This window comes from Melozone crissalis, unplaced genomic scaffold, assembly GCF_028551555.1.
Source record: "Melozone crissalis strain CALT ecotype California unplaced genomic scaffold, PUWL_Pcris_2 ptg000018l_1, whole genome shotgun sequence".
Taxonomy (NCBI): Eukaryota; Metazoa; Chordata; class Aves; order Passeriformes; family Passerellidae; genus Melozone; species Melozone crissalis.
Window position 1 is genome coordinate 36,637,784 of NW_026535796.1, and position 25,109 is coordinate 36,662,892.

General features: G+C 34.7%; 1 protein-coding gene across 1 annotated transcript in view; it reads right to left on the reverse strand.

Annotated features, from left to right (window-relative positions):
- The window catches only part of CEP128 (centrosomal protein 128), a 93,708-nt gene that overhangs the window by 65,289 nt on the left and 3,310 nt on the right, over window positions 1–25,109 (reverse strand). The window contains exons 4-11 of the mRNA XM_054275953.1: window positions 24,168–24,289; window positions 20,971–21,062; window positions 20,190–20,262; window positions 13,231–13,347; window positions 6,155–6,241; window positions 4,590–4,664; window positions 3,243–3,375; window positions 1,371–1,531 (exon numbers count right to left, since the gene is read on the reverse strand). Coding sequence (XP_054131928.1) covers window positions 1,371–1,531; window positions 3,243–3,375; window positions 4,590–4,664; window positions 6,155–6,241; window positions 13,231–13,347; window positions 20,190–20,262; window positions 20,971–21,062; window positions 24,168–24,289 — 860 coding nt within the window. The remainder of the gene's footprint in view (window positions 1–1,370; window positions 1,532–3,242; window positions 3,376–4,589; window positions 4,665–6,154; window positions 6,242–13,230; window positions 13,348–20,189; window positions 20,263–20,970; window positions 21,063–24,167; window positions 24,290–25,109) is intronic.

Below are 25,109 nucleotides of genomic sequence, written 5' to 3' on the forward strand. Positions count from 1 at the left end.
GCACTATTGCATGAGTATTTTCAGGGCAGGAAATTAATATTATAAAATCATTCTGACCCTTAAGAAAGCATGTTCTACAAGTAGAAGTTTAAAATAATTGGGTTTATGTGGGTTCTTACCCCATTAATTCCTGTCACCAAAATAATTAGTTTCCCAGGCACAACAAAACCAAAACCCAGAATGTTTTCAGTTACTCATGGGTTTTATTTACCAGCTAGAATACAAATGCTGATGGACACCAGGAAATGAGTTCTGCTCATCTTACCCTCTACAGAAACACTTCAGGTTCTTTTAAACCTATTCAACAACCGAATTTCATAAAGCACGTAGGAACTTATTTTCAGAAGGCCATTTTTTTCCAAAAGTAATTTGATGTATTAATTTGATTTAAATCAGGAGAGAACTGACAAGGTAACAGAAGTAAACTGAAGAGTATAGTCCTGTAAATCTATAAAGACAAAAAAAATCAATTCCTACATTTGAATTTCCAAAGATATGCAATATCATTTCATAGATAAGTACCTTCATTAGGAAAATACATACAAAATTCCTTGCTTACAGAATGCCAAAATACAAGCTGAACAAAAAGTAAAATCTTGACTACTGAAATAGTACACATGGTTTTGCAAACTCTTTTCTCTTGACAGTCACGGTAGACAGAAGAAAATTGTTACTGTTCAGCCATTCTACTACCAATGACAAATCTAGGCAAGAGCAAGAAACACAGAAATTTCCCATCTTAAATAAGAAGGCTATTGCCTACTTGGATCTCGTTTTATGGTCAAAATCTTCTAACTAAAATTCCAGTACAAAAGGCTGCTCTCATCCTTCTCATAAAGAATCACATTAAACATTCTAATATGCTTACCATAAAGAAGACTACTAATACCTATGATTATATTACTATATTGCATTTAATTACTAAAAAAAGGGAAATTGTGACCTACTTTTGTTATTCCACTACACTCTCCTATAGAACAAGGCATTTCAATTTTTAAAGTTGAACTTCAGTTCTGTGGAATGATGGAATAGGGAATAAGAAAGTAAGTACTACCTTATAAAAGTAGTTCCAAAAACCATTATTAACAGTAAGTGCTGATAAAATCAGATCAACTTTTCTTTGCACATGGGAAAGATAAGTAATCCAAACCATGGAATCATTGGCAAGAGCAAATACCTTTTTTAGTATTACATGGGAGAGAAAAAAGTTGGCAATTTTCAAACTTTACACAATAAATAATGAGCATGACAGTTACTCTCAGTTTTAAAGGTTAATCCCTAATCTGATACATCACCTAATGTTAAACAGATGAGAAATTATTTAAAAAACAAAAATGCCACCAAGCAAAAAGCAGCAAAACTCAACTTACCTGTATGTGCATCACAAGCTGTGCTTTCTCCTTGTCCTTACGCTCTACACATCTCTTCAGTTCTTCTACCTCTGACATTACAGCATTATGACTCAGCTTTGCTTTAAGTTCCAAAATATGTTTCTCTAGATCTTGCTTCTCTCTCTCATATCTTTCAGCTACTATAAAACAGCAAGAAAAGAGCAACACATTCAGTAGAAATACCAACTCATGGTAAATTAATTTAATCTCAATTAATTTTTGGCAATTTGTTTCTCCACTTGAGACTATTCTACAACTATTGATTTTCACCAAAATATCTGTGAAAAATTGTATACCTGTATCATAAGCTAATAACATTTTAATAACAATAAAACAGTACTTCTCCAACATTTTATAGGGGTTTCCACTCTTCCTCCTGCACACAGCTGCTCCCCTCAAATAAAAAGCCAACCAAAACAACAAAAGCTGCAGCAAAACTGAATAAAATAAAATAGAATGGAAGAAACAGTGGGGAAGTTCTGGTGTAAATGAAATTTGGCCATCACTTCCAAGGCCAAGGTTTTATCTCACCAGAGTAATACCTCCCAGTTTGAAAGTCACATTATCTGTGAATTTTATGTCTGAATCCTGAAACTACAACCAAAGATTGTGATAAGAGTAAGCTATAAATTCTCTCAATCAGAAATTCAAAGGTCTTAAGTCATAAATAACTACTGGAGGCAAAGGGAAAAAAATCTCTACTTGTCTTCTTCCCATATATCTTTGATGAAAAAGGAATAACACAGCAAGGTGAAACACAACAGCAAAAATTATACAAATGTATTCATGTATTTTAACATTTACAGTACATTATAACTTTCCTCATATTTTTACAACTGTTTTATTAGATTAATAGGAAAGTTAAAATATGCTTTTATTAATATGAAAGGCATATTGCTCCAAATAAACTAACTTTTAGGCAGATACATTAACATGATTGGAGAAAAAACTATTGAAATTATTATTTTGCATTACACTTCTGAAGCTAAGCCCATTTCCAGTGCTCTGAGGTTTGTAAAACATGGAGTCAGAGTCCTATTTTAAAAACGAAGCTATTTTTGTACTTCAGCTTCTGAATTAAGAAAATATGTCATTAGTCAAACCAATTAAATAGTCCCATAGACAATGGACTCTAGAATAGAGTCATTTTTTCTCTATTACCTTGAGTAATACATTGCTATGCTAATAAGGAGAAAGATAAAGACTTTCTCTAATACCTATGTGATTATGTTTGAAAAGTTTAAATACAGATAGATAACTAGCAATTAATTGAAAACCTTGCTAAAGTGGTAATTTAATATGCAATTATATCTCGAAATTGTTTAAAGTATTTGTCTTCTAAATAAAACTATTCCAACTCTAAAACCCTAACATAGTGCAAACAGAAGCTCTGACTGCATCATACAGAAAAATTTTCTAAAGCACTCAGGAACATGTAGCTTAAAAATTCTAGCAGAAAGTCATCAGCCTTATTAACTACCTAATCAATGACTCATGTTATCATTTTCAAAATGGCAGAATTCAAACTGCAAATGGACTGAAATGCCCGTTTTCTGGAAAATTATTACTTAAAAATAATACATGTTTTTCTTCTGTAAAAACACCATTCAGTTTGCTGAAATTGTCTCATCGGTTTTAACCATGCAAGTCAAAATATTTTATCATAAATTAATTGTCATTGCTATTTGTCTGTTAATATTCAGGTGCCAATATGTATTAACTTAAATCTGAGGAATTAATTGGCTGGTTTTGTCAAAACAATAGAAGAATTAGACTGCAACTCTAAGATAAAATTAATATCCATGCCCACTAACTAGCTTGCAGGTCTCCAGTGTAAAATATTAGCTGTACCTGCTCTAATTCTCCTGTCATCATCCTGTGCATCCTGATAGCTCTGGCGATGCATAGCAGCATAAGAGATTTGATGCTGCAATTCTACACGGTCTTCTTCTGCTCTCAAAAGCTGAGAACGAAGATCTTCAATCTAAAATATATGCACAAGCATCAAAAGTTAATGAAAAACAGAACAAAAAACATAAATAGCATACTTCTATTAAACACTGAAAAATATTGCACACGAAAAATATTTATAAATACATCTTGAGAGTACTGCAGATGGTAAACAAAAAGACAAACTACTTCCTAATTACAGGCCATAAATTAATTATTCAAAATTAAAGGAAACCTTTTAATTTATGTTGACCACAGATGAGCATTAATTTCTTTAGACCAAACAAAATGCTACCATATTATATGTTGCAATTGTCTTTTCTCATAGCTAGTGAAAATGTCTATCCAAATTTAATAAAGAGTATGTTTTATTTAAATTGTGCTCCTTAAAAATACAATGTATTTATTCATAAGAAACACAGGGGTCTTCACATTTTCCTTTCTATGATATACAGTATAGCACTTACAAAGATGACATGTAGGAAAATAGAGAAAATCGAACATGCTGAAGTTGAATTGAAGAAAAATATCTGTTATTCATATTAATCTATATGCCATTTACAATTATTTAAATTCAAAACAGTAATATAGCTAACTCAAAACTAGTATTCTGCTAGATACACAAGACAAACAACTAATGCTAAAAGATGAGAATGCCAATTGCCCCCTCCCTAGTTATTTCAGTCTTTTTATCCAGTCCCTCTAAAGGAAAGATATTTAGGACAAAGGAATTCTTTCTGAAGTCATAATCCAAATTCCTACAAATTTTGAATTTAATCATACATGCATCAATAGCTATTGTTTAAAGCACACTTTAGATACTTTTTCAGGTAATTATTTACTTTTATTACATGTTACAATGTACCAAATACCTCTAGGTCACTGATTTATCTGATTTCACCAATTATAGCATATGCTTTGCAGAACAATGATTACTAATATAGGAGTAGTTCTAAAGTATATTATGAAAGGAAATTTCACAAAATGTGTTTATGTACTGAAAACATACCATTACTATCACTATTATAATTAATATATAGGAACACATACACATAAATGTTTGGAAAGCAGAAAAAGGATAACGAGCTCAGTCCACATATTATACACACTTAAACCTGTCTTCCTATACCTCATGCCTTCCTTCATAAAACCATTTTATCAGAGTATGAGATAAGAATACTAAACAAAAAGACTCAGACACAACCTAATATGAAAACCTTAGGATTTTTACCACACTAAAGCAGTTACCTGATGCAAAAGAGCTTCTCTACTGCCTTCAGATTCACTCAACTTTTTCCGGGACTGCTCCAATTCCTGCTCAAGCTTGCATTTCAGAGGATGATGAAAAAAGAAAAGCAATGTAGGCATCATAATATAAAAGTGTATTTTAACATTTAATTTTGACACAAATTCATCCACATAAGCATCTATCTAAAATGTGGTATAATATACACACTATTTTTATTTGTCCAAAATTTTAAGTAAACCTTCATTTGTAATAAATCCCTGCAATATTTATTTAAATTACATAAAGGGAATTTTACTTACAGTCTATAATTTTTCCACAAATATATAAATTTATTCATAAAGATATAAAATAATTAATATCACCCAAAACAAAAAAAATCACAAAAGTAAATTTTTACTGGGTTTAAAGAAAAAAAATGGAAGATAAGTTTTAACAAAGTTTCAAAAACATTGTCCCTGGATTTGAAACATACTTTCAAACTCAAAATTAATAATGACTTAATATTTTAAGTCACCTTTGGTAAGTATTTTATTCCTAGAAGTGTTAAAGATGACACGCATTGGTAGAACTGTAATTGGTAAAACCTATGGGGTTTCTGTGTTGCGCAAGATGATGTATTTGAATTGTTCTGGAAACAAGATGACTAAAAATTGAAGTGCCCTAAATTTAATAAAACTGAAAGTTTTCCTAAAGACATAATATTCAAAATGTGTAATCAGAAATAGTCATCAAATCGATGACCATGAAAAAAAAAAGAAACGAAAGCAAAAGCTTCAAAATATTTTTTGACTTCTTCCATAAATAGTTCAAAGATCCACTTGAAAATAAATAGAGGTTTTGACAGCAGAAATTGTTATTGTTGAGATAGCAATCTGAAGGAGGATGTTGAAAGCCTGGCAAATGGGCAAAGTAAACAGGACCAACATTAAGGGAATGAAGAGAACAACATAACATAAAACACTACATAAAACACTACACTACATAAAGGCTTGGCATGAAGGGGTATTCCTTTGAAAGATGCTAAACTTGATGCAAGTGGAAAAAAAACCAAGGAAAGCATAATATAGCCCTAGCATCCTGCTAGAACAGAAATACAAGAAATTTTCTTTTCTATGAAAAGAAAGAGTGAAATATGGCAACAGTTCAGTAAGAGTAATTAATAATAACTATGGTGCAACATAACCAGCATGAGCTAGTTGCAGGGATGAAGAAAAGCTGCTTTGAGCTCCTGCAAATAAGAAACAGCAGACTACATACAAATTCAGAGACAAAGTAGAGAAAGAAATCAAGGATTATGCCCAAGTTATAAATTTGTCTGCCTGACAGGATGGAAGAGCCATTAGAAGTAACATACTATAACTGAAGAGCTTTGAAGCAGAGACACAAGCTGAGCAAAGCTATTTCACAGTGCCTCTGATGCAGGAAAAAATCCCACACCTTGAATTCTTAAAGAGTAAAGAAAGTTTCATTCTGCTGGTTTCTCAGAAAAAGAAAGCATATACTGTAACAGATGACACTATACACTCATTTAAAATCAAACAAAAAGGAAAAATTAAAGTCTTACCTGGTGCTTTTCACTTTCATACTTCACAAGTTTATTTCTCATGAGTTCTTCTGCTTCATCTGCTTTAACATCTTGCTTCCTTAAAACCTTTAGAGGAGAAAAATATATTGCAAACATCATCACAAAATTTACAGAAGCCAGCATTCCAAGGTTGTTAAAATAAAGAATTTTAAAAATCTTTAAAAATAAAAATTTTTAAAAATAAAAAAATTAAAAATTTTTAAAAATAAAGAATTAAAGAAAGAAGATCTAGACAAATGCTTTCTGTCTGCATCTAATACTTCCATGTAAAGCCAATGTATATTGTTATGAAAAGATAAATATAAGTTCATGCATACATAAACACACCCATGCAGAGAACAGGGACAAACACAACGTCTAAAGCAGCACTAACATCCTTCCGATGTATAGAGCTCCAGACTCTCAAGTTGACCCCAAACACCTTTAGATTAAGGTCTAAAAGGCTCAAGAGATCCCCTACAGATTAGCTGTGCACATATAAGAGAAAAATAATATATTCTCTAACATAAAGTGTGCATGTTATGAAATTCAGTGCACTGTGGTCAAGAAAACACTACCATAAGGTTGTGTGAGAAGTCAAAAACAAAAAAAGGAAAAGTTTCTTTTTTTCTGAATCTGGACAGATCCTTAAAGCCATAGAACTACAGCTGAATCAACTGAAACTTTCCTGATCAATAATTACCAACACTGATGTGCCCTTCCTTGACAACAATAACAAAAAAAAAAAAAATTCCATGGAGACTTTTCCCATTCCCTCTCAGACTGAGGTATCTAAAATCACATTGGGTCATTTTAAATATCACTTAGAAACATCAGCTGAAAGAGATCAGTAGCCACACACTGATAATTTGCCATGAATTTCTGTAACTGTTCATAAATCACAGTTTTTATCTGCGCAACGTGACCAAGCATTTTTCACACTAGTCACAAATCAATTAATTAGGTACCTGACCACAAATCTTTTACTTTCATCCCACATCTCGAAGCATAAGCACATTTATTGCTTTCATAATTACTTGCTAAAACAACAACGGAACAACAACAAAAATGCACAGCTTTTCCAGAAAGAAATTTCTTTTTCCCAGTCTGTCATTCCCAAGCAGCATTTTCATTTTACATTTATAGGAAAATCTCTTCTTATCTTCCTTGAAATCTGTCCCTATAAATTGTGCCATTTCATTCAGTTTTGAACATTTTCTCTTCACTGTACACAGAAGAGCAATTTCAGTGTATGAAAACAGAATACAAGATATTAATCAACTTCAGTGAGACCAGGCATTCAGCTTAGAAGTTTTGGCTTTAAAAGCAGCTTTCTGGAGAAAATAAATGGCTTTATATACTTACCTTCCTCTTACAACCTCACCTCAGAAAACCTAAGGGTTTCAGTACAGTTTGGATTACTCTTCTGCCTGAACAGCTTACATTAAAATCTGAGACCATGGAAGGCATTAATCAAAACTATGTCACTGAAAAGACTATACCACGTAAAGAGTTATACTTTTAGTCATACTGATCCCTAATCAGATAATAGAAGACTGTAGCACATTTAAGGTACTTTCCTAAATAATCAGTAGAGATTGAAATCTATCATTCCAGTCAACTATAAAACTCAACACTGCATACATTTTACTCAAAAAGGCTCCTGAGAGAAGTCCCAAAAAGCAACATGAACAAAAGCCTAAGATCATCTTTTCAGCTAATGCTGTTTTGCATTACTCAAGTTCATTGGGTTTTTGTTTTGGCTTGCATTTTTTTCTTTCTTCATTTTTAATGACAAGAAGTATCGGTTCAGAACAGCCCAATTGGAATATATGATGTCTATTAACTGCAGTCAACCATCAGTTTTACTAGCAAAATTAGAAGCTTTGCTATAGACAGTCAAATTTAGGCCAATTTGATTTTTGGCACTAAATTAATAATTAATATAGTACCAAACGCACACGTTATCATGTACAAATTTGGCTAGAGAGGTCAGAATCACAAAGAATATATTACAGCTGGGCTGGATTCAGGAATACTAGTAAAATTTTCAAAGATTATTCCTGCTAAAAGCAAAAAATCTCTGCATCAGTAGCACATCCTAATTCCCAGAATAAACCATGGAAATAAATATGCCATTTCAACTTCACTGACTGATATTCAGGCTATTAAAGAGGAATCATTTCAAACAGAAATGCATCCTTTACTATAACTGATATTATAAATATAACCTTCCATTTTATTTTCTGCATATTGCAAAAATAGCCCATAGCCATTTCATTTTAAGGAAAATAACAGCTCATATATATAGAGAGATACAGATAGATATCACAGAGTTAAAATACTGCAAAAAAGAAGTAGTGTTACAGTAAATGAAACATACTACATGTGCACTGCTTGGAGTGTGAAACCTGCATTGAACCAGTAGGTGCCAGGTAAGCAGTTAATCAAAATGTCATGAGGCAATGGAAACATCTGATCATGCATAGCCAGACAAACGTCAGCTCATACTGACAATTCAGAAATTGTACAGGTAAAAGTTAATTGTGTTTTGCCTCCTTTCTGTCCTCTTTTTTAAATAATTCTCTCTTGTTGTTTTGGGCTACGCTCATTGTTTCACCACTAAAGATTGCTATATAAGCTTTCTCTTAGGAGGGGTAAAAGAAAAAACCAAACAACACATTTAAAGATCCAGCTGATTCTTTGATTTCATTTGCTGTCCCCAAAGAAGGGGCTGAGGAAGTCAAATGTCAAAAATGGGAACTAGGAAAAGGATGCTAAGGACAGCAGTTCAAGCACACACTCCTCCCTGATGGCTCACAAACAGCAGGCAGACACTGCCCAGAGAAGCTGAAGCACCAAGGAATGGCACCAGGCCTGCAGTCAGCAGGATCCTCCTACCAAGATCCTCCTCTGAAAGCATTTGTGTCCAGATTGGTCTGGAAGAGACTGACAAGGTTGATGAAGCCTTGGAGGAGGCAGGTATATTGGAAGCCACAGGAGACAGAGAACTTTCATGTACAGAGGTCTTCACAGCATGTCTGTGGGAAGGACCAGCCACAAGTTCCACTGCCTGCTAGGTGGTCAGACTAGATGAACTTTTGATTTTACTAAGGAGGGCAATTCTTATAGGACTTTATAAAGAGCTCACTAGCATAAGACAGCATTAGAATACAAATGTAACTGGTATATCCCAACTGAGCATACCTCATCCATACACACAGAATATCTGTTGAACCTCAAAACTTCAAAATCTTAACTTACTGCTTCATAGATTAATTTTTCTTATACATGAGAAAAACTATGGGGATGATTGTGAAACAACTCAAGTTCTCAATCTTTCCAACATATGGTAACCTTTCAAGAGCAAATCATAACTTTTACAGCAACTTAAGCCTACTAACTTTCCTTAGGATTTGGGTTTTGGTCTCAGTTTGGTTTTGCTGTATTGTTTTTTCTTTTTAAATAAAACCAGACTTTTTGAAAGCTGTGTACAGACCACAAACTGAAACTTGCTCTTTCAAAGTGAGACTGATCAGTGAGTGTTTCATACTATCACAAACATACAAACAGAACAGCCACAAGCTATAATTTAAAGTAAGGCAAAAATGTACCACATCCTAATCTGAATGAAAACACTTTCCCTAACTTGCTACATTAGTGATTAGCATGACTCCAAGTATGCTACCTAAACATACCAGCCAGGCAGTTAAAAAGAGACTACCTAGCTATTTCAGTGACAGATATGTATGAGACTTGCTCATGTTCCAAGCAAGAGTCAGATTCAAACTACAATCAAAACAGAAACCATTGGCCACAGGTGGCATAGCACAGAGCCAAAGAGCAAGTATCGACAACGCTCTAAAATATCCAGGTGCCTCAGAGCACAGATCAAGTTTATGTTTGTCTAAAAAGATCAGTGATAAAGAAATGCAAAAAACATTGTTCAATAAGACTTTTGACCATCAGTTTACCCCACCCTCCGTCCACCAGCTTCTTGCAGTTCACAGTATTTGCAGTGGAAGGCAAACAGAGTCTAAGTGTACAGTTGCACTAGGAGAAAGTTAAAAAATGCTTCCTGGCCTACCCAAGTTGCTAGCTTAAGACATAACTGCAGTCACTGCCTTACCACAGTCAGTGGATTCAAAAGGTTCTATAATGATGAATCTGTTTACCTAAAGCATGCCAAGCATGAACACACAGACACATTTCACCAAAGTCCAAGAAGCCAAGCAGAGAATTTTGTAAAGCCATCCAGGACACCCAATGCACAGAAAAGAATGCAAAGAAAACATTTTTAAGAATGATACTTGATCTTGTTTTAGAAAATAGATGTAAAAATGCAAACAAAAGTAAGAGGTGATGGTGTCTTTATATAAAAAAAAAAAGAAACACTGAAGGATCTCAAGATAGTTTTCATTTACACAACAAATTCAGTTGTTACAGCAATTCACACAGGTCAATACCCCTGGCAAGAAAAGAATATTTGTTGTTCTTTCTAATCAGAAAAATGCTTATATCAGGAATATAGTAAAAATTACGATAATACGATTTGCATGAATTTGTTTGCTAATTGCTATTTTCTAATTTGCAGTAATTGCTGATTAAATGTACCAATACACACTAAGGTAAAAGAGACGTAAAATGTGCAGAAAATAGGTTTTTTACAACTACACACAGCACAGACAGGTTAAAGATTTAAAACAAAAATGCAAATTTAAAACTTAAAGATAAAATATTTTATACATCAAGCTTTCTTAATGACCAGTATACATGTAGATATCTTCCTGGTTCATAATCAGTCTATGCTTATAGTAATATGTAATACTACATTGCAAATCAGAAGTTTGCACATTATACAAAAAACTGAGAGAAAAGACAGACAAGAGAAAAGCTAAAATAAATGTATCATGTTGTGTTAGATCCTGCAAATATATAATTTAATAATTGCAATTTAGGAAGGTGATTCTCTTAAGACGGTAAAACACTGACAAACAGTGGTCAGTTACAGGCACTGCACTTCACTAAAAAAAATAGCATCTAATCCTCACAAATGTCACACAATTTCTGAATTAGAGCAACGGTTGATCACATGCAAAAGAAAAATTTTAATTCATTTGAAATCTGTAACAGGCAAACTAATGAAAAAATTATATCATTAAACAGCCACAAATGCTTTAAGTAGTATTTCTCTGTAAATCATTCAGGCCATATTAATGACAGGATTTTAAAACTCAGTCCAAACATTACCCTCCTTCCCAGTTATGTTACTTGGGAAGCATCTTGGAGAAATAAATGAAAACAGAAGTAGACCTCAATAGAACATTATGTCTGTGCAATGATTACCACAAGACTGAGGCCACTGTCAGAGTTTGGTCCATCTAACTCACAGTTTGAATTACAAAGGATGATAAACAGAGTAACAAAGTAACAAGCTCAAAATTATACAGAAACATGTTTCATCCAAATAACAACAGTAGCAAAATATTTATTTACTTTATTCTCACTAGGCTATGCAAAAGTACACAAGGCAGTTCAAATACATTTTTTCTAAAATACAGCAACTTTAACTGTATTTTAAAAAGGGGCTCCTCAGGAAAAATAATTTACAAAAATAAAATAGAATTTACAGAAGAAACTATTAAACCATCTTAATTCACAGCTGGACACCTTAAGGGAATAGAAGGTCTAGGATGTACTCAGTATTTCATATTCTTTTTGCATGAAATTCAAAAGATAAGCTACCAAGAATAAAAGGCACCCAAGCCTGGAGGCTCATGATCACACACACTATGATCATTCTCATGATCTATGAAAGATCATATGAAAATTCTTTGAACTACATTTGAACCCATTCACTTGAGTTCAAGTTTTCTTTACAAAGAAACTATGGCAGTGTCAATGTATCTTCAGAGAACACAAGACATCTTCCCTTTAAAAGGATAAAATAAGAACGTTCCATTCTGCAGATAACACTATCCAATCACACCAATGCATTAAGCATCCCTTCCCCCAATGCATTAAGCATCCCTTCCCCAGCCTGAAGAAACAACTGAAGAATCTAGAAGTGGACATAGGCATATTAAAGAGTGATGAAAACTGAAATTCAGTACACTAGTTCTTTTCACCCAACAGGGCATGAACTGGAAGGAAAATGAAACAAAAAGTCTTCCTGAAATACTGGCAGAAGGATTCCAAGCCTTTTGATAAATGTAACTTGTTATCTATATTTTTAAAAAAGCATATCATCTTCTAAAATATGACATCTTTGAACAGTCTCTAGCTTTACATGAAATATGTAGCATCATGAACAAGGTTCCTCAGTATCACCACACAGTATCAAGCCTTCCAAAAAGCTATGTTACAAATACTAAGAGTGAAAACCAAGGAATTGCATATTTATTTTCAATTTTAGTATCCTACTGCACAGATAGAGATAACATTGCAAATCTTAAGTGGAGTGAAATAAAAAGTCACTCTATGTGAAGAAACAGATTTTCCAAAAAGAAGTAAAATCAAAAAGTAGTATTTTTCATATGTTTTCTAAAACAAGAAGGAAAAAAGCTAATAGCTGTCTCAAATTTTAAATTATATTCTAAACATTTCTATTTGTCTCCTAAATAGTATTTTTTATTTCATCAGGTATTGTTGAATAAAACTGAAAGCACTGAAAAGTTGTCTGGCCACTACAAAGTGCTTTAGATTGCTTGTTGAAATAAATTAAAGTGTTCATTTGCCTGAGCAAGCGAAGTTTACCTTTTAGAAAATAAAACCTTTTAATTGAAAAAACCCAGCGAATGACTTGCTTTTGTTTGCTTAGGTTTTCAGGAAGGGCATAGGGGGTAGGTTGTTAGAAGATTTGTGGCAGTTACCAAAAAGGTCTAAATGTAGTCAAGACAATATAATGAAGGACAGAGACTGTGCTTGATATCATCTGATCAAAACAATGTGAGCTGGACTGAGCTAAAACATGTGCCTAAGATATGAGCACTGCTGCCAATTTGACAGGTACAGGCTCACAAATGCAACACATTCATAACTAAATCCAAACTACAAGGGAAGCTTTCATTTCATACCTCCTGTAATTGAAGAGACACGTGGCCCAGCTGGTCCTGGCGCCTTTCTACGAGCTGTCTTTCAGCACGCATCTCTTCTTCTATCTCCTGAAGTCTCCTCTCTACTCGTTCTGATACCTTCACAAGGAAAAAAACACATGCTGTTGGAAATTAGTGTGCCTTTCAATACATGTGAAAATATCAATGGCAAAAATGTAAATAGATCATGGGACAAAATGAAAAGAGAACACCATTTGTATTTTATTAGAGCAGATTTAGAATTGCAGAGAAAATAACTAGTTATAGCAGTCAGTACTCCAGAAGTACTCAGGCAGGGAACCAAACTGTTATCTTGCTGGCAGGATTCTCCTTTATGTGTATGCATATTTTTCTCTACAGTGGTGGCTCTACTCAAGGGTTAAATATCTCATTATCAAGGTTAGAGCAGCCTAATGTGAAGTTGCAATACGAAAGTCTTAGCTACTCTGTCACAAGCCTGATTAACCTCTGGAAGGACATTTCTTTCATATCTCCAGCCTGCAAAACAGACCAATGTTTGCCTCCTTAATGATCCAAAATCTGTGAGTAAGAAGTTGTAAACAAGAACTAAATACATGAAAATAAGTGTAACAACACAAAATAATTATATCACTTAAGCTTTTTCCCCAATATTTTGTGAATCCATGTAGAAACTAATACAAACAACAACAGGTGTTTATTAAAGCAACTTGGATTATGAACATAAAAGTTCAATCAGACTAGAATACCAGAATTACTTCACTTTTGCAATTCAAGCTGCTAGCAGACAGCACCCTCTTGAGGCAGCAAATTAAATTTGTTTCGTTAAAGATTAGTAAGAAAAATACTTATGTATCATTTCCTCCCTACCTTAAAACTAATTATTTTAAAACACTAGAAAACAATATATCCCTTACCAAATTATAATTAGATAAAAAGAGAAAGAGATAAAAAGAGATAAAAAATAAAGCACCATTTGACTATTAGCTTTTGATGTACGTGGAGATGAATAAATTCTCATCTTTCCCCATTAAGCACACTTCTATTAGGACTAGGCATATGCCTGCATAGAAAATGTTACCACAAGCAACACAATTCATGTAGCAACAGAAACACAATCAAGGCTACGCTTATAATCTGGGCTTCACAAGGCTTCATGAACAAAACACTTTCTTTACAACAGAATACGTCTCTCAGAAAACACTTCTTGTTTGTGCAGCCAGATGAACAGTCAGCTTACAGTCTGGAATATTGTATTTTTTCCTAAAACCATCAGAAGATGCCTGGTACCGCATCAAACCACACACTTTCATGAAGCTATGAAAGCCCTGCAGCCATAATCCAGAAAAATTACTTACTAAAAACTAATGTATAAAAAAACAAAAAGACCACGTGGCAATGTTTGTTTTGACAACTACCACTTAGCATTACTTCTCAGAATTAATAAAATACTCCAGCTAACAGAAACAATGATACTAGGTAGTAGGAACAGAAAATAACACTGTCATTAAACTTGTTACAGCTTTGCTGAAACCAAGCAATAAACTGTCATCTTTTCCCCCATACATATCTAACATAAAGAAATGAAACAGTAATGTTTTAACATTTTTTCAAAAAGTTTTGACTATGTTTCTGAAGACAGAAGCTTTCTCAGCTCTCTCATGCACCTTTTTCAATGAAGCACTTTCTTAATAGCTTTAGTGCTATTAAGCACTAATTTAGTGCACTAATTATATTGCACTATTAAAAAAGAAAACATATAATTTTGACAGAAGATTCAAAAGTAACATCACCCCCAAAGATGACATTCCAAAGGAGAGTTTAGTAACTATTTCACTGTCATGGGTCTAGCATGCACAGCAGATAACAGGACACAAGGCAGCACTAGACAGGCTTTAGATTCCTGCAAAGTTCAGATTTCATTACAAATTATCACTAACTCAGAACAAGTAAGAAAGTAACTTTATGAAGTGATTTGCCTTGCCTCTGACTTCCTTCAACTCACTTCCAGGATATAATTGTTGTATTATTTCTAACAAGGTACTACAAAAGATGGATTATATATCATAATATTTGTCATGGAAATTTCAGCTACAGACATAATCCTCTTTAACAACAAAAAAAATTAAAACCCCACAACCAACACAAACCACCAAACATTTTGATGCTACTTACAACTCCTATTTGTTTCCCATACTCTGTATATTGGTATGGTATTGGTAACACCTTTGCACTTCAGCAAGGCTTTAATGTCCCGTGAGAATTATGTTCCCTGTTTTTGTAGCCTCTCTGACTTTTCTAAGATTGTCACAGAGCCTGCAGCATACAACAGTAGGGATTAAAAAAAATTAGAAACAGTTAATTTATTAAGTAGTACTTTCAAAGTAAACTTACAAACATACTTGTCTTCCTTTGTTCCAAATGACCCTGACTCAGAACAACACCTCTACCATGAAACTATGTATCTTGACCTCTGAATGTTATCAAAATCCTTAGTGCTTAGTGTAGATAAGTGCTTCACCAAAGGACAGTACAAAGATTATAGAGGCCCTACACAACGACACAGAATATTAGCACTAAATTACTGCATTCAGAACATATTAGAATGTGATTTCAAGCATGCATTTTTAGCAATAGACTATCTGAATAATAATGATGATACTAGAGCTGTGTCTCCACTAAGCTTCCAGGTAGCTTAATCTGCTTTCATATATTTTGCTGCTATCAAAAAGCTCCTCTCCTCCCCCACAATTAAACACAAAGAACAGAATGTCCTTTGTAAAACTAGGGTGACATTTAAGTCACGCAGCTAAATATAATCTCATGGAAGATGCTGGATGCTTACTGTACAAAAAGCACCATTCTACTTATTGAATTTCTGACCTGTTTTTCAGCTTTCCACTGTTATTTCTAGTGCAAAAGTCCTGCTAATAGAAATCTATTTCAACAGATTTTTGCTGCTGTTCTTGCTACGACCCGTTTTATCATCAATGCAAACTTGAAACAGGAGTATTAAAATCACAAAAGTGAAAACTTTTTTCAGAGATCCAATTTTAAATATTGTTAAACTTTTCCCTCATGGCAAATGATAATATATGTTCCTTTTACAAGTCACCAGTGCAGCACCAAAATTCCTTATTCCAGATCTTCTGAGGAACAGTTAATTATCTGACAATAATCCTGGCTCTCTGAGGTATCATAACCACAGTAACTCCATGTAAGACCCATTTCACTTGACATTGTTGTCTTCTTCCAGAAACAGTCTACCATCATTTTATAATAGCACCATCTCAATCAAGCATCTACTTAATTTTAACTAAACTGTGCTCTGATGAAGTTACTTTTTATGTATAAAGATCAGCATCTTGTGCTATTTGAGATGTGCATCTATCCAAGCAATTGCAACAAAATATCCAAGAGGGCTATCTTATATAACCATAAAGTAAGTAAATATTCTTTCAATTGCTTATATGCCTGTGTAGCAATCATCCAAACCCTTTTCAAGAACAAAGCAATCTCACAAAATGTCTAGGTAAGAAAGAGATTCTGATATAGAGAGTCACAGAACCAGAAAGACTTTTTAGCAAAACTGCACATAAATTCTCAAGTACAAGGCCATGAAGAGTGCTTGACTTGAAACAGACATCCAACTATGCTTGAGTCACCACCTTCAATGTCATCTGTTTTTTATACTGGCATGGAAAAGCTCTCTTTTGAGGTAAAATATTGTGCTTTGTTGTGATGTATGAATCCTAAAGTACTCAAATGCAGTATGAAAAAGGCTCTAAGAATCATAAACCCTTATAAAATAAATCCTGAACTAGTGACTCAGAAGAACTGTAGTGACTTAGACCTTTATTGTCACACATCTACACACAGACAATTTTCAAACAGGACCAAATATACCAAACTGTAAGAATTTAGATATATGTCTCTAAAAAATAAAGGACTTAAGGACACTGAAACGAAAAGAATGTTTCTACCATGAGCTCATCCTGTGAAATTATCAAGATTTCAAGTTGACAATTTATTGCCAAGAATCATACAGCAGAATATAAATACATGGATGGCAATGCTTGAGGTGATAAACACTCCCAAGCCTAAAGGCATTAAGGATAAAAGTTCCCAAACAACTTTGCACAAAGAAGTGTAGTATTTTGTCTTATCCAACTCATTTTCACCAATGACAATCAATTCTGAATTAAGTAATCTCATTAGAAAAATTCCTAAATGCATACACATGCTAAAGGATGTCAAATATCTACAATAACAGACCCTAGTTTGCACATGCACTCTAATCTCATGTATGCTTTGCTATGCATACTATGAGAGTTATTTTTATTTTTAACATCCATACTAAATTCCCCTTTTTTGCATTTACCTCATCTCACTGATTCTGCCAGCCTCAACAGGAGATCAGTAGGCTTTGAACAGGGGCAAGGGATCCACACCTAGGATTGGAGAGCCCTGGCAAAGCAGCAGTGCACAACGTTGCTACCAGCAGGCTTTTTAAGCGGTGGGGAATTGGCTGGACATGATAGTGAATTATGTCAGAATTTTTTGGCCCGAAAAGTAACACTCTAAAAAGACTCTGAAGAAACTGAACAACCTCCCAAGTTAAAATTAGGGATGAAAAATTAGATTTAAAACCCAAACAAACAAACATCCTACAACAACAAACAAAAAAACCCAAGACAAAACACATCAACCAAAACACATATACACAAAATGACCAAACAATCCCAAGAAACCAGATCACCAAAAAAGCAGCAGCTCCTCACATAATATATAATCTATTTTGAGAACCCCTTGCTATGAGACAAGATCATAAAGATATGCAAGTTATAATAAAGACTGGACAAGTTTCAAAAAAGAAATCCACAGAGGGATTATTTCTCAGTACAGAAAGCAGACAGATCACTTCCAGACCAAGAAGCTCCTAACTCACAGGTGATTAGACTTGTATTGTACAAAATTATCATTAGATGACTGTCTTATATTGTACAGTAAACTTCCACTTTTTGGGCATTCATCATACATGGCTAGATCCTTCCTAATGATCTGTTTCTTGTGCAAACTGAATCGCAGCTATTCTTCTGTCTTTTTGAAGTCTTTGAATTAGTGACCTTTTTTATTTTTCCCCTTTTTCTTTTTCCCCCCCCTCTCCTCTTTCCAGTCTTCTTTCCACCTGGCTTTATGATGTTCTTCATAAAATCAGTAATCAGCAATGAGCAGAATATTCCAGGTGAATTCTTACTAGTCCTACACATAAAAATCATCCCACTGCAGCTTACTGCAGCATTTGTGTCTTCACTAAAAGAATATCAGTAAATATTTCAGTTTTCATAGCTTTATTGCATTATAATGTTCCCTCCCAACTAAGAGACTTACTCTTCTGAATTTGCCCTTAGCATTAACATTCTACAGAAGACTTCCTTGTTATACCTCACCTCTCTCATTTTTTGCTTCTCTCAGGTCAAAAGTTGTAACTTTCAATTTCATGTCTTGAAACCCTACTTGCTCTATTGCAGTGAGTAGTGTAGGAGGTCAAAGAGCTAGTTATTTCTTTCATTAATGAACATATAGTGGATGCCTCCATTCCAGAGGATTGAGGAAGGTTTGTTTCTCTCATGCAATGGCACTGAACAGTTGTAATGTAGCCAGCTGTAGCAGCTATTTTCTTGAGAACCACCTTGGTTAAAATTGAGTTTGCTAATTTCCTGGTACATAAAAGAGGAAAAAAAATTAAGTATATTGAGAAGTCTGCTACAAGAAAAATGCAGCATTGTCCAAGTATCAAGAATTCTTTATCAGATAAACTTACCTTATCCTACCAGGCTAGTAGGAGAAATCAAAATTAACATTCCAACAAAGACAACCCCATCATATTTTGATGGCCTTTGTCAGCCTACAAAGGCTGACAAGGCAAGTCTTCTTTCTCTGATGGACCCTATCAAGAACATAACTGGTAAAAATAGTGTCTCTCGAATCAATCTCCAATTTAATCTAGAAACATGAATTTACACAAGGATATTTATTAAGTTTGCTGGTACCAATAAGTGGTCCATGCCAATGATATTGTTATCAGTGACAAACACATCACTACAGCCCTTGGCAGAGCATTTAGTACCAATTCATGCAATTCTAGAGCAAGATGAATCACCTACAGGAAAACATGCACGTATAACACCTGCTCTGGAAAGTCAGCTTTGCTACTAGTATCACAGTAAATGCTTACATAAAGCATACACTCAAGTCCTATGTGTCAAGAGCTACCTACAGGATTCTCACCTACTTATTACTGGGGTGATTCTCAACTTCTCTTGTTCCTACAGCAATATGCTGTTTGACTTCAATCTCAATAGCAGATCTCTCTCAGATTTAAGTAACATAGAGTACAGTTAGTCTGCTTCCAGCAGATACAGGAAACAAAAAAGACTGTCATGGCTGTCCTGCCTCCTTTGCTACATTTTGTCAGGAAGCTTTTAGAGAAGAGTACAGCCCAAAGAGACTCTTTCCATTTTGCTACACAGATGATAAGGATTGAACAGAACAGGGAGGGAGGGATGAAGGAAGAAGAAACAAATGTATTTACCATCTTAACACGGGAAAGCTTGTATCTTTCCAAAGGTACCTTGAACAATCATAGGCATTCAAACCAATGTTCAAAGTTAAAATGCACCTTTCTCCAAGGCTGTATATTTTGAAACAGAAAAACACACAATACACGTACCTGCAAAACATTTGTACTTAAAACAAGCACCTGAAGTATAAAACTTGCCTTGCTGATTTCATCATCAAAGGGTAACATTTCAACAAACTACAGCAACCCAAATAAGATCATGTTCAGATATACATATCAGTATGTCATACCAATTGCCAACAGATACTTTAAACTAGAAGCCCACATCTTGTTTAGAATATCAGATTAAAATAATCCTTTTCATGTGAGTCACACTCACCGTTTCTTGTCTTTGGGACTCAGTGAGCTTTTCAGACAATTCTTCTAGAGTCTTTCTTAATTCAGCATCAGTCCTTCATAGAAAAATATAAGTAAGACAACATTCTACAGAGTAGAAGCTAAGCAGCACCCATGATAATTTTAAGCAGCAACAACTCCCCCCAGAATTTTTTGCTTCCTCAATTTGTTCTATAGCCAATTCATAATAATTTATAGCATAATGAGAAACAAGCCCCAAGTGGAAAATTCATTATAAAAAGCATTCCCATTCCTCAAGTGAAGCAACAGAGCATATAAGTATCAGCCAGGTTTCAGGTCAACAAGTAAAAAATTATGGACACATCTACACAGTCCTTTTGAACAGTCCTTTCCTACTAGGAATTAACAGTCTAACTCCTGTTATTGCTATTGAACAAAGCACCACATGTTGACAAAGTATATACATTACGGCCTGCAGGAGAGCTTGCCCTGAAGGGACTCAGTTACAAGAACAAACTAAGAGCAAAGTTATAATAAAAGAAAATCCCTAGATCTTGTTATTTTGTGCATATACTTGAAAAAGCTGAGGAAAGCCCCATATATTATACAATTTGGAATCAGTAGGTGTTATTAACATTTAAAAATACTGCAGAAGATGACATAAAACAAGCAGTTCATAACCCTGCTTTCATCTACATGTTGCACAATCACTCATTCTCCATAAAATTATTTTCTGAACTGAAAGAGTTTTTAGAATTTTTTTTCCACAGTGTTCTCCACACAGAGTTACATTCTGTTTGTACCGATTTCTTCTTGAGAGCTCGCGGCTGATGTCATCTCCCAGGCGAACTTGTTCACTGCTGAGATCCCGAAGAGACTGGTGGAAAGAATGCAGCTGTAAATGAAATCCACAAATTATGCCAAGGCTTAGGAACCCTTTTTTTTCTGTGATATTCCAAAAATAGATATCTACACACTTTTTAAAATAAAGTAGATAAAAATAACCTAAAAAAACTAAAACTCCATGAACTGTAGTTGAGCCTGGATGACTGGATGAGGCTTATGCACTTCTGTTTCAATCCACCCTTCACAATACTTGCTCACTGTAGTTTAACTTTCAGTACTTTATTTGATAAACCAAGTTTCCTAACTATGGTTTTTTAATGTGGTTCAGAGCTTACAAACTATACCAGCTCTTCAACTCAATGCAAAGCAAATTGAAATATCTGAACAAGTAATGTTCAGGGACAAATTTCATGTTAATAGATACCAGTATAGGTAAAACAAAGTCTATAGTCTGCCCAGCTATATATGCTACCATAAATAGATTACATGGGAACTTGAAATGAAACAAGCAGAACAGTATAATGTATTCAGGAACTACCAAGAATAGGTATTTTACCTTGCCCAAGACTTTACATACTCCTTTTTCAAACCTCAGGAAAAAAACCAAACAAACAAACAAAAAAAAACAAAACCACCCATCTACTTTCTGAAAAGTACTTCTGACAACGGAGGTTTTTTCTGAAAAACCTCCCATTCTGCCCATTCAGCAAGCTCCTCATTTATCATCAAAGTTTTAGGGAGCAAATAAAAAAATGAATAGGTCATTCATTCTTCATGGAACAGAAAGTGACAGTTAATCCATCCTAATGCAACCTATTGCTGTCAACAATTCCATGGCCAGGATTATCTTTATGAAAAAACCTAATTTATAATATTCCTTTGTTCTGTGTCCTAGATTTAAACCTGGATCTTCCACAATCAAGCTGACTGCCCTCAACATTCAGACACTGGGACTACTACCTCCCCTGTATGATTAACCATAAATTCCCACCTGACCTGAAGGACTTTGAAATAACATGTTGTATTTTCAACATGTATGTGCTAAGAAAGAGAGAGACTTGAATGAGTTAAAAGACCATTTGGCTGAAAAATTACTTCAGCCAGAAAAATTCAGAATGGGAATAAAGAGAACAGTGGTTGCAGAAAATAGAAAAAGCCACAACTTTACTTTAGCAGTACAGCTTTATCTCTGGTGTAATTTCTACCTACAATCATGATCAATGGCTACTTCTAGTTTACCATTCCTCAAAGCACTATACTCTTCTCACAAAATAGTTAATGACAAGAAAAAGGCCACATTCACCCACTGAAAAGCAAGAATAAGGAATAAACATAAACCAGCAGTTATCATCAAAACCAGAAAAAAAATGCTATTTGCCTACATAGTTACTTAATATGAAGAACTCTGTATGCATTGCAGGAACTCCCTTGAATAAAATTTCCAAGATATTTATAGAATATCAAGAAATAATCTAAAATAGTCCTAAGGATTTTGGATGGTTGGGAGGAAAGATTCCCATATAATATTTCCTTCCAAGGATTATTTTCTACACTTACCTTGGGAGAGGAAGGAATGGGGGGAGAACTTGACTGAAAAGACAATGAAACAGGGTAAAATAAAAGTCTAAAATTTCTATCATTTCCCAAAAAGTCAACTGAGAAAACTTGTTTTAGTTAAGTTTAAAATTATTTGGAAGCTGAGACTGATTTAATAAAGTCAATGTGAATACCTTACAATCAGCTTCTTTAACATTAGTCTACACAGATTCACTCAAGCAAGTCTATCCACCCTGTCTGAAAAAAGCAAAAACAGGTAGTGAAATCTCCTCTCTACCTATAGGATAACAGAAACACTATAATCCTATCCATTAAGGTAATTAATTTATTTTTTCTCAAGTCTGCAAGCAGATACAGGTTAAGGAATATGAAAATTACCTGTGGCACACACATCTTCTCCTCCCATCATCTCCCTGAAATACAGGCTCAAATTATCCCACTCACAGGTCAGACCACGAACTAAGATGAAGAACTACCTGGTTCAAAATCAAGTCAAGCTACAGTGAACTAAAACCAAAAGCACTAAGATTCTACACCATTAGCTAAAGCAGAATAACCCCCTTCACAGCCTCACTGAGCTTCAGCACAAAGGTGAAGGTTAACTGCCTGGAAGGGACCTCTGGAGGTCATCCCATCCAAGCCTCCTGCTGTGGATACTGACAACCTGGTCAGAGAGAGAAAGCAAGATAAACAATCCCAAGAATTGTTCTGGGGAGTTTTAAGAAGGCTGAGAGAAAGAATTAAAACAGCCTTGCAGCTGGTGCTTTGAACACTTGTTTTCCTATAAGATGTTTACCAAAGGGTGTCTCCTTAATTAGCCAATCATGTGAGGTGTGTTGATTAAAGGACCAGTCAGGTCCATCTGTGTCTGAACAGGGTATAAAGAGGAATGGGTTCCTAATAAAATTATTAGCCTCCTGAAGAGATCTGGAGTGTGTCACTCATTCATCCATTCCTGATTCAGTTGTGACACCCTGCCAAGGGAGGGTCACCTAGAAAAGGTGACACAGGAACTTGTCCAAGTGGGTTCTGAATGTCTCCAGAGGGAGACTCCAAAACCTCCCTGGGCAGCCTGTGCCACTGCTCTGCCATACTCACTCTAAAGCTCTTCCTCACACTGGGATGGAATTCTTGTGTTTCAGTTTATGGCCATTGTTCCCTGTCCTGTGACTGGGCACCACTGAACAGTCTGGCACCCTCCTCTTGACACCCATGTTAGAGATATTAATATGCATTACTGATATCCCCTCTCAGTCCTCTCCAGACTAAACAGGCTATTCAGAGATTATTTTTCTTTGTCATTAGACAGCCTAAAAAGTAGGAAGATTATTTTCATATTTTACTTTTGATACCACTACCATCTGCATCTTTTTCTCTATAATGATTTGCATGAAATTTCATGACAGATACAAGAGGTGACTGCCTAATGAAAAAAGCAGGTAACATTGAAAGCACAAATCATAACTGAAACACTCTTAGCTGCGTCTTCAGAATCACCTCATTTAGTGTAAAAGCAAAGAGTCTTTGAGACTCTTGGACTCTCAAAGAGCAAACATACTGCCTGTTTGGAACAGCAGCTCCCATTAGTGCTCTGTACCTGCTCCACATTGTCTGCCTCACTGACAAACCGAACACTTGCAGATCGAGACCTTCGGTGTTTATTGCCCTGTGCGCCTCCGTAATCCCTGAGAGGAGAAGTAGGCAGGAAGTGGTGGTTGCCTGCAGGAGATGAGATACAAAAAAAAAAAAAGCAGGAAAACAAAATTTAGTATGGGAAATTCTGCATTTTGCTTCACAAAAAAAGGCTTATTTCATCTTGACAATATCCTTCTAGGTCACATTACAGACAAAACAACTACTGAATTACATATCATGCATATGACTCTTAGCTCTTCCCAGGATTCTTCTTCACTTTAAACATTTCTTACCCATGACATACAAGTATTCCAGAAAGAGGAAATCTTCTCCAAGGAGTAGTTTTTCCTCAAATTTTATTTGCCCAACCAACCACTTTTTCCTCCACATGAATCTATCAGATCTTCAAACTATTATATTTCACAGCTTTTACATAGAAATTAAATTTTTAGAGCTTTCTGCTAAAATATATTCAACACTACCTCTAAAAGAAATACTCCTCCCAAACAAACCTTTTCCCAAAATATTAATGAATTTTGTGAGATATACAAGGAAAAAAAAAAATACTCTTTTGTGTGTCATAAATAATTTCTGGTTTTTTCTTTTCCACTGTTTCCAAACATCCATAATCTCATGCATTTAAAATTTAAATTCCCTTTTTGCTGTGAAGCAAGCTTCAGAAGCTGCAATATCTTTTGGATTTAGTTTTAACCTGTATGTACCTACAACTCATGCAGTGGAAAATTAATTTCCTCAGCTGAAAGAATCAACATTTCATTTAGATCTCCTGGGATGCCGGCAGAAAATACTAACAGAAACACAAAGCTGAAAAATTTACCACATAAAAAACTGCATAACTTAATGCAGGTCTCCCAAATTTCTAAACTCGGTTTCTTTTAAGTCA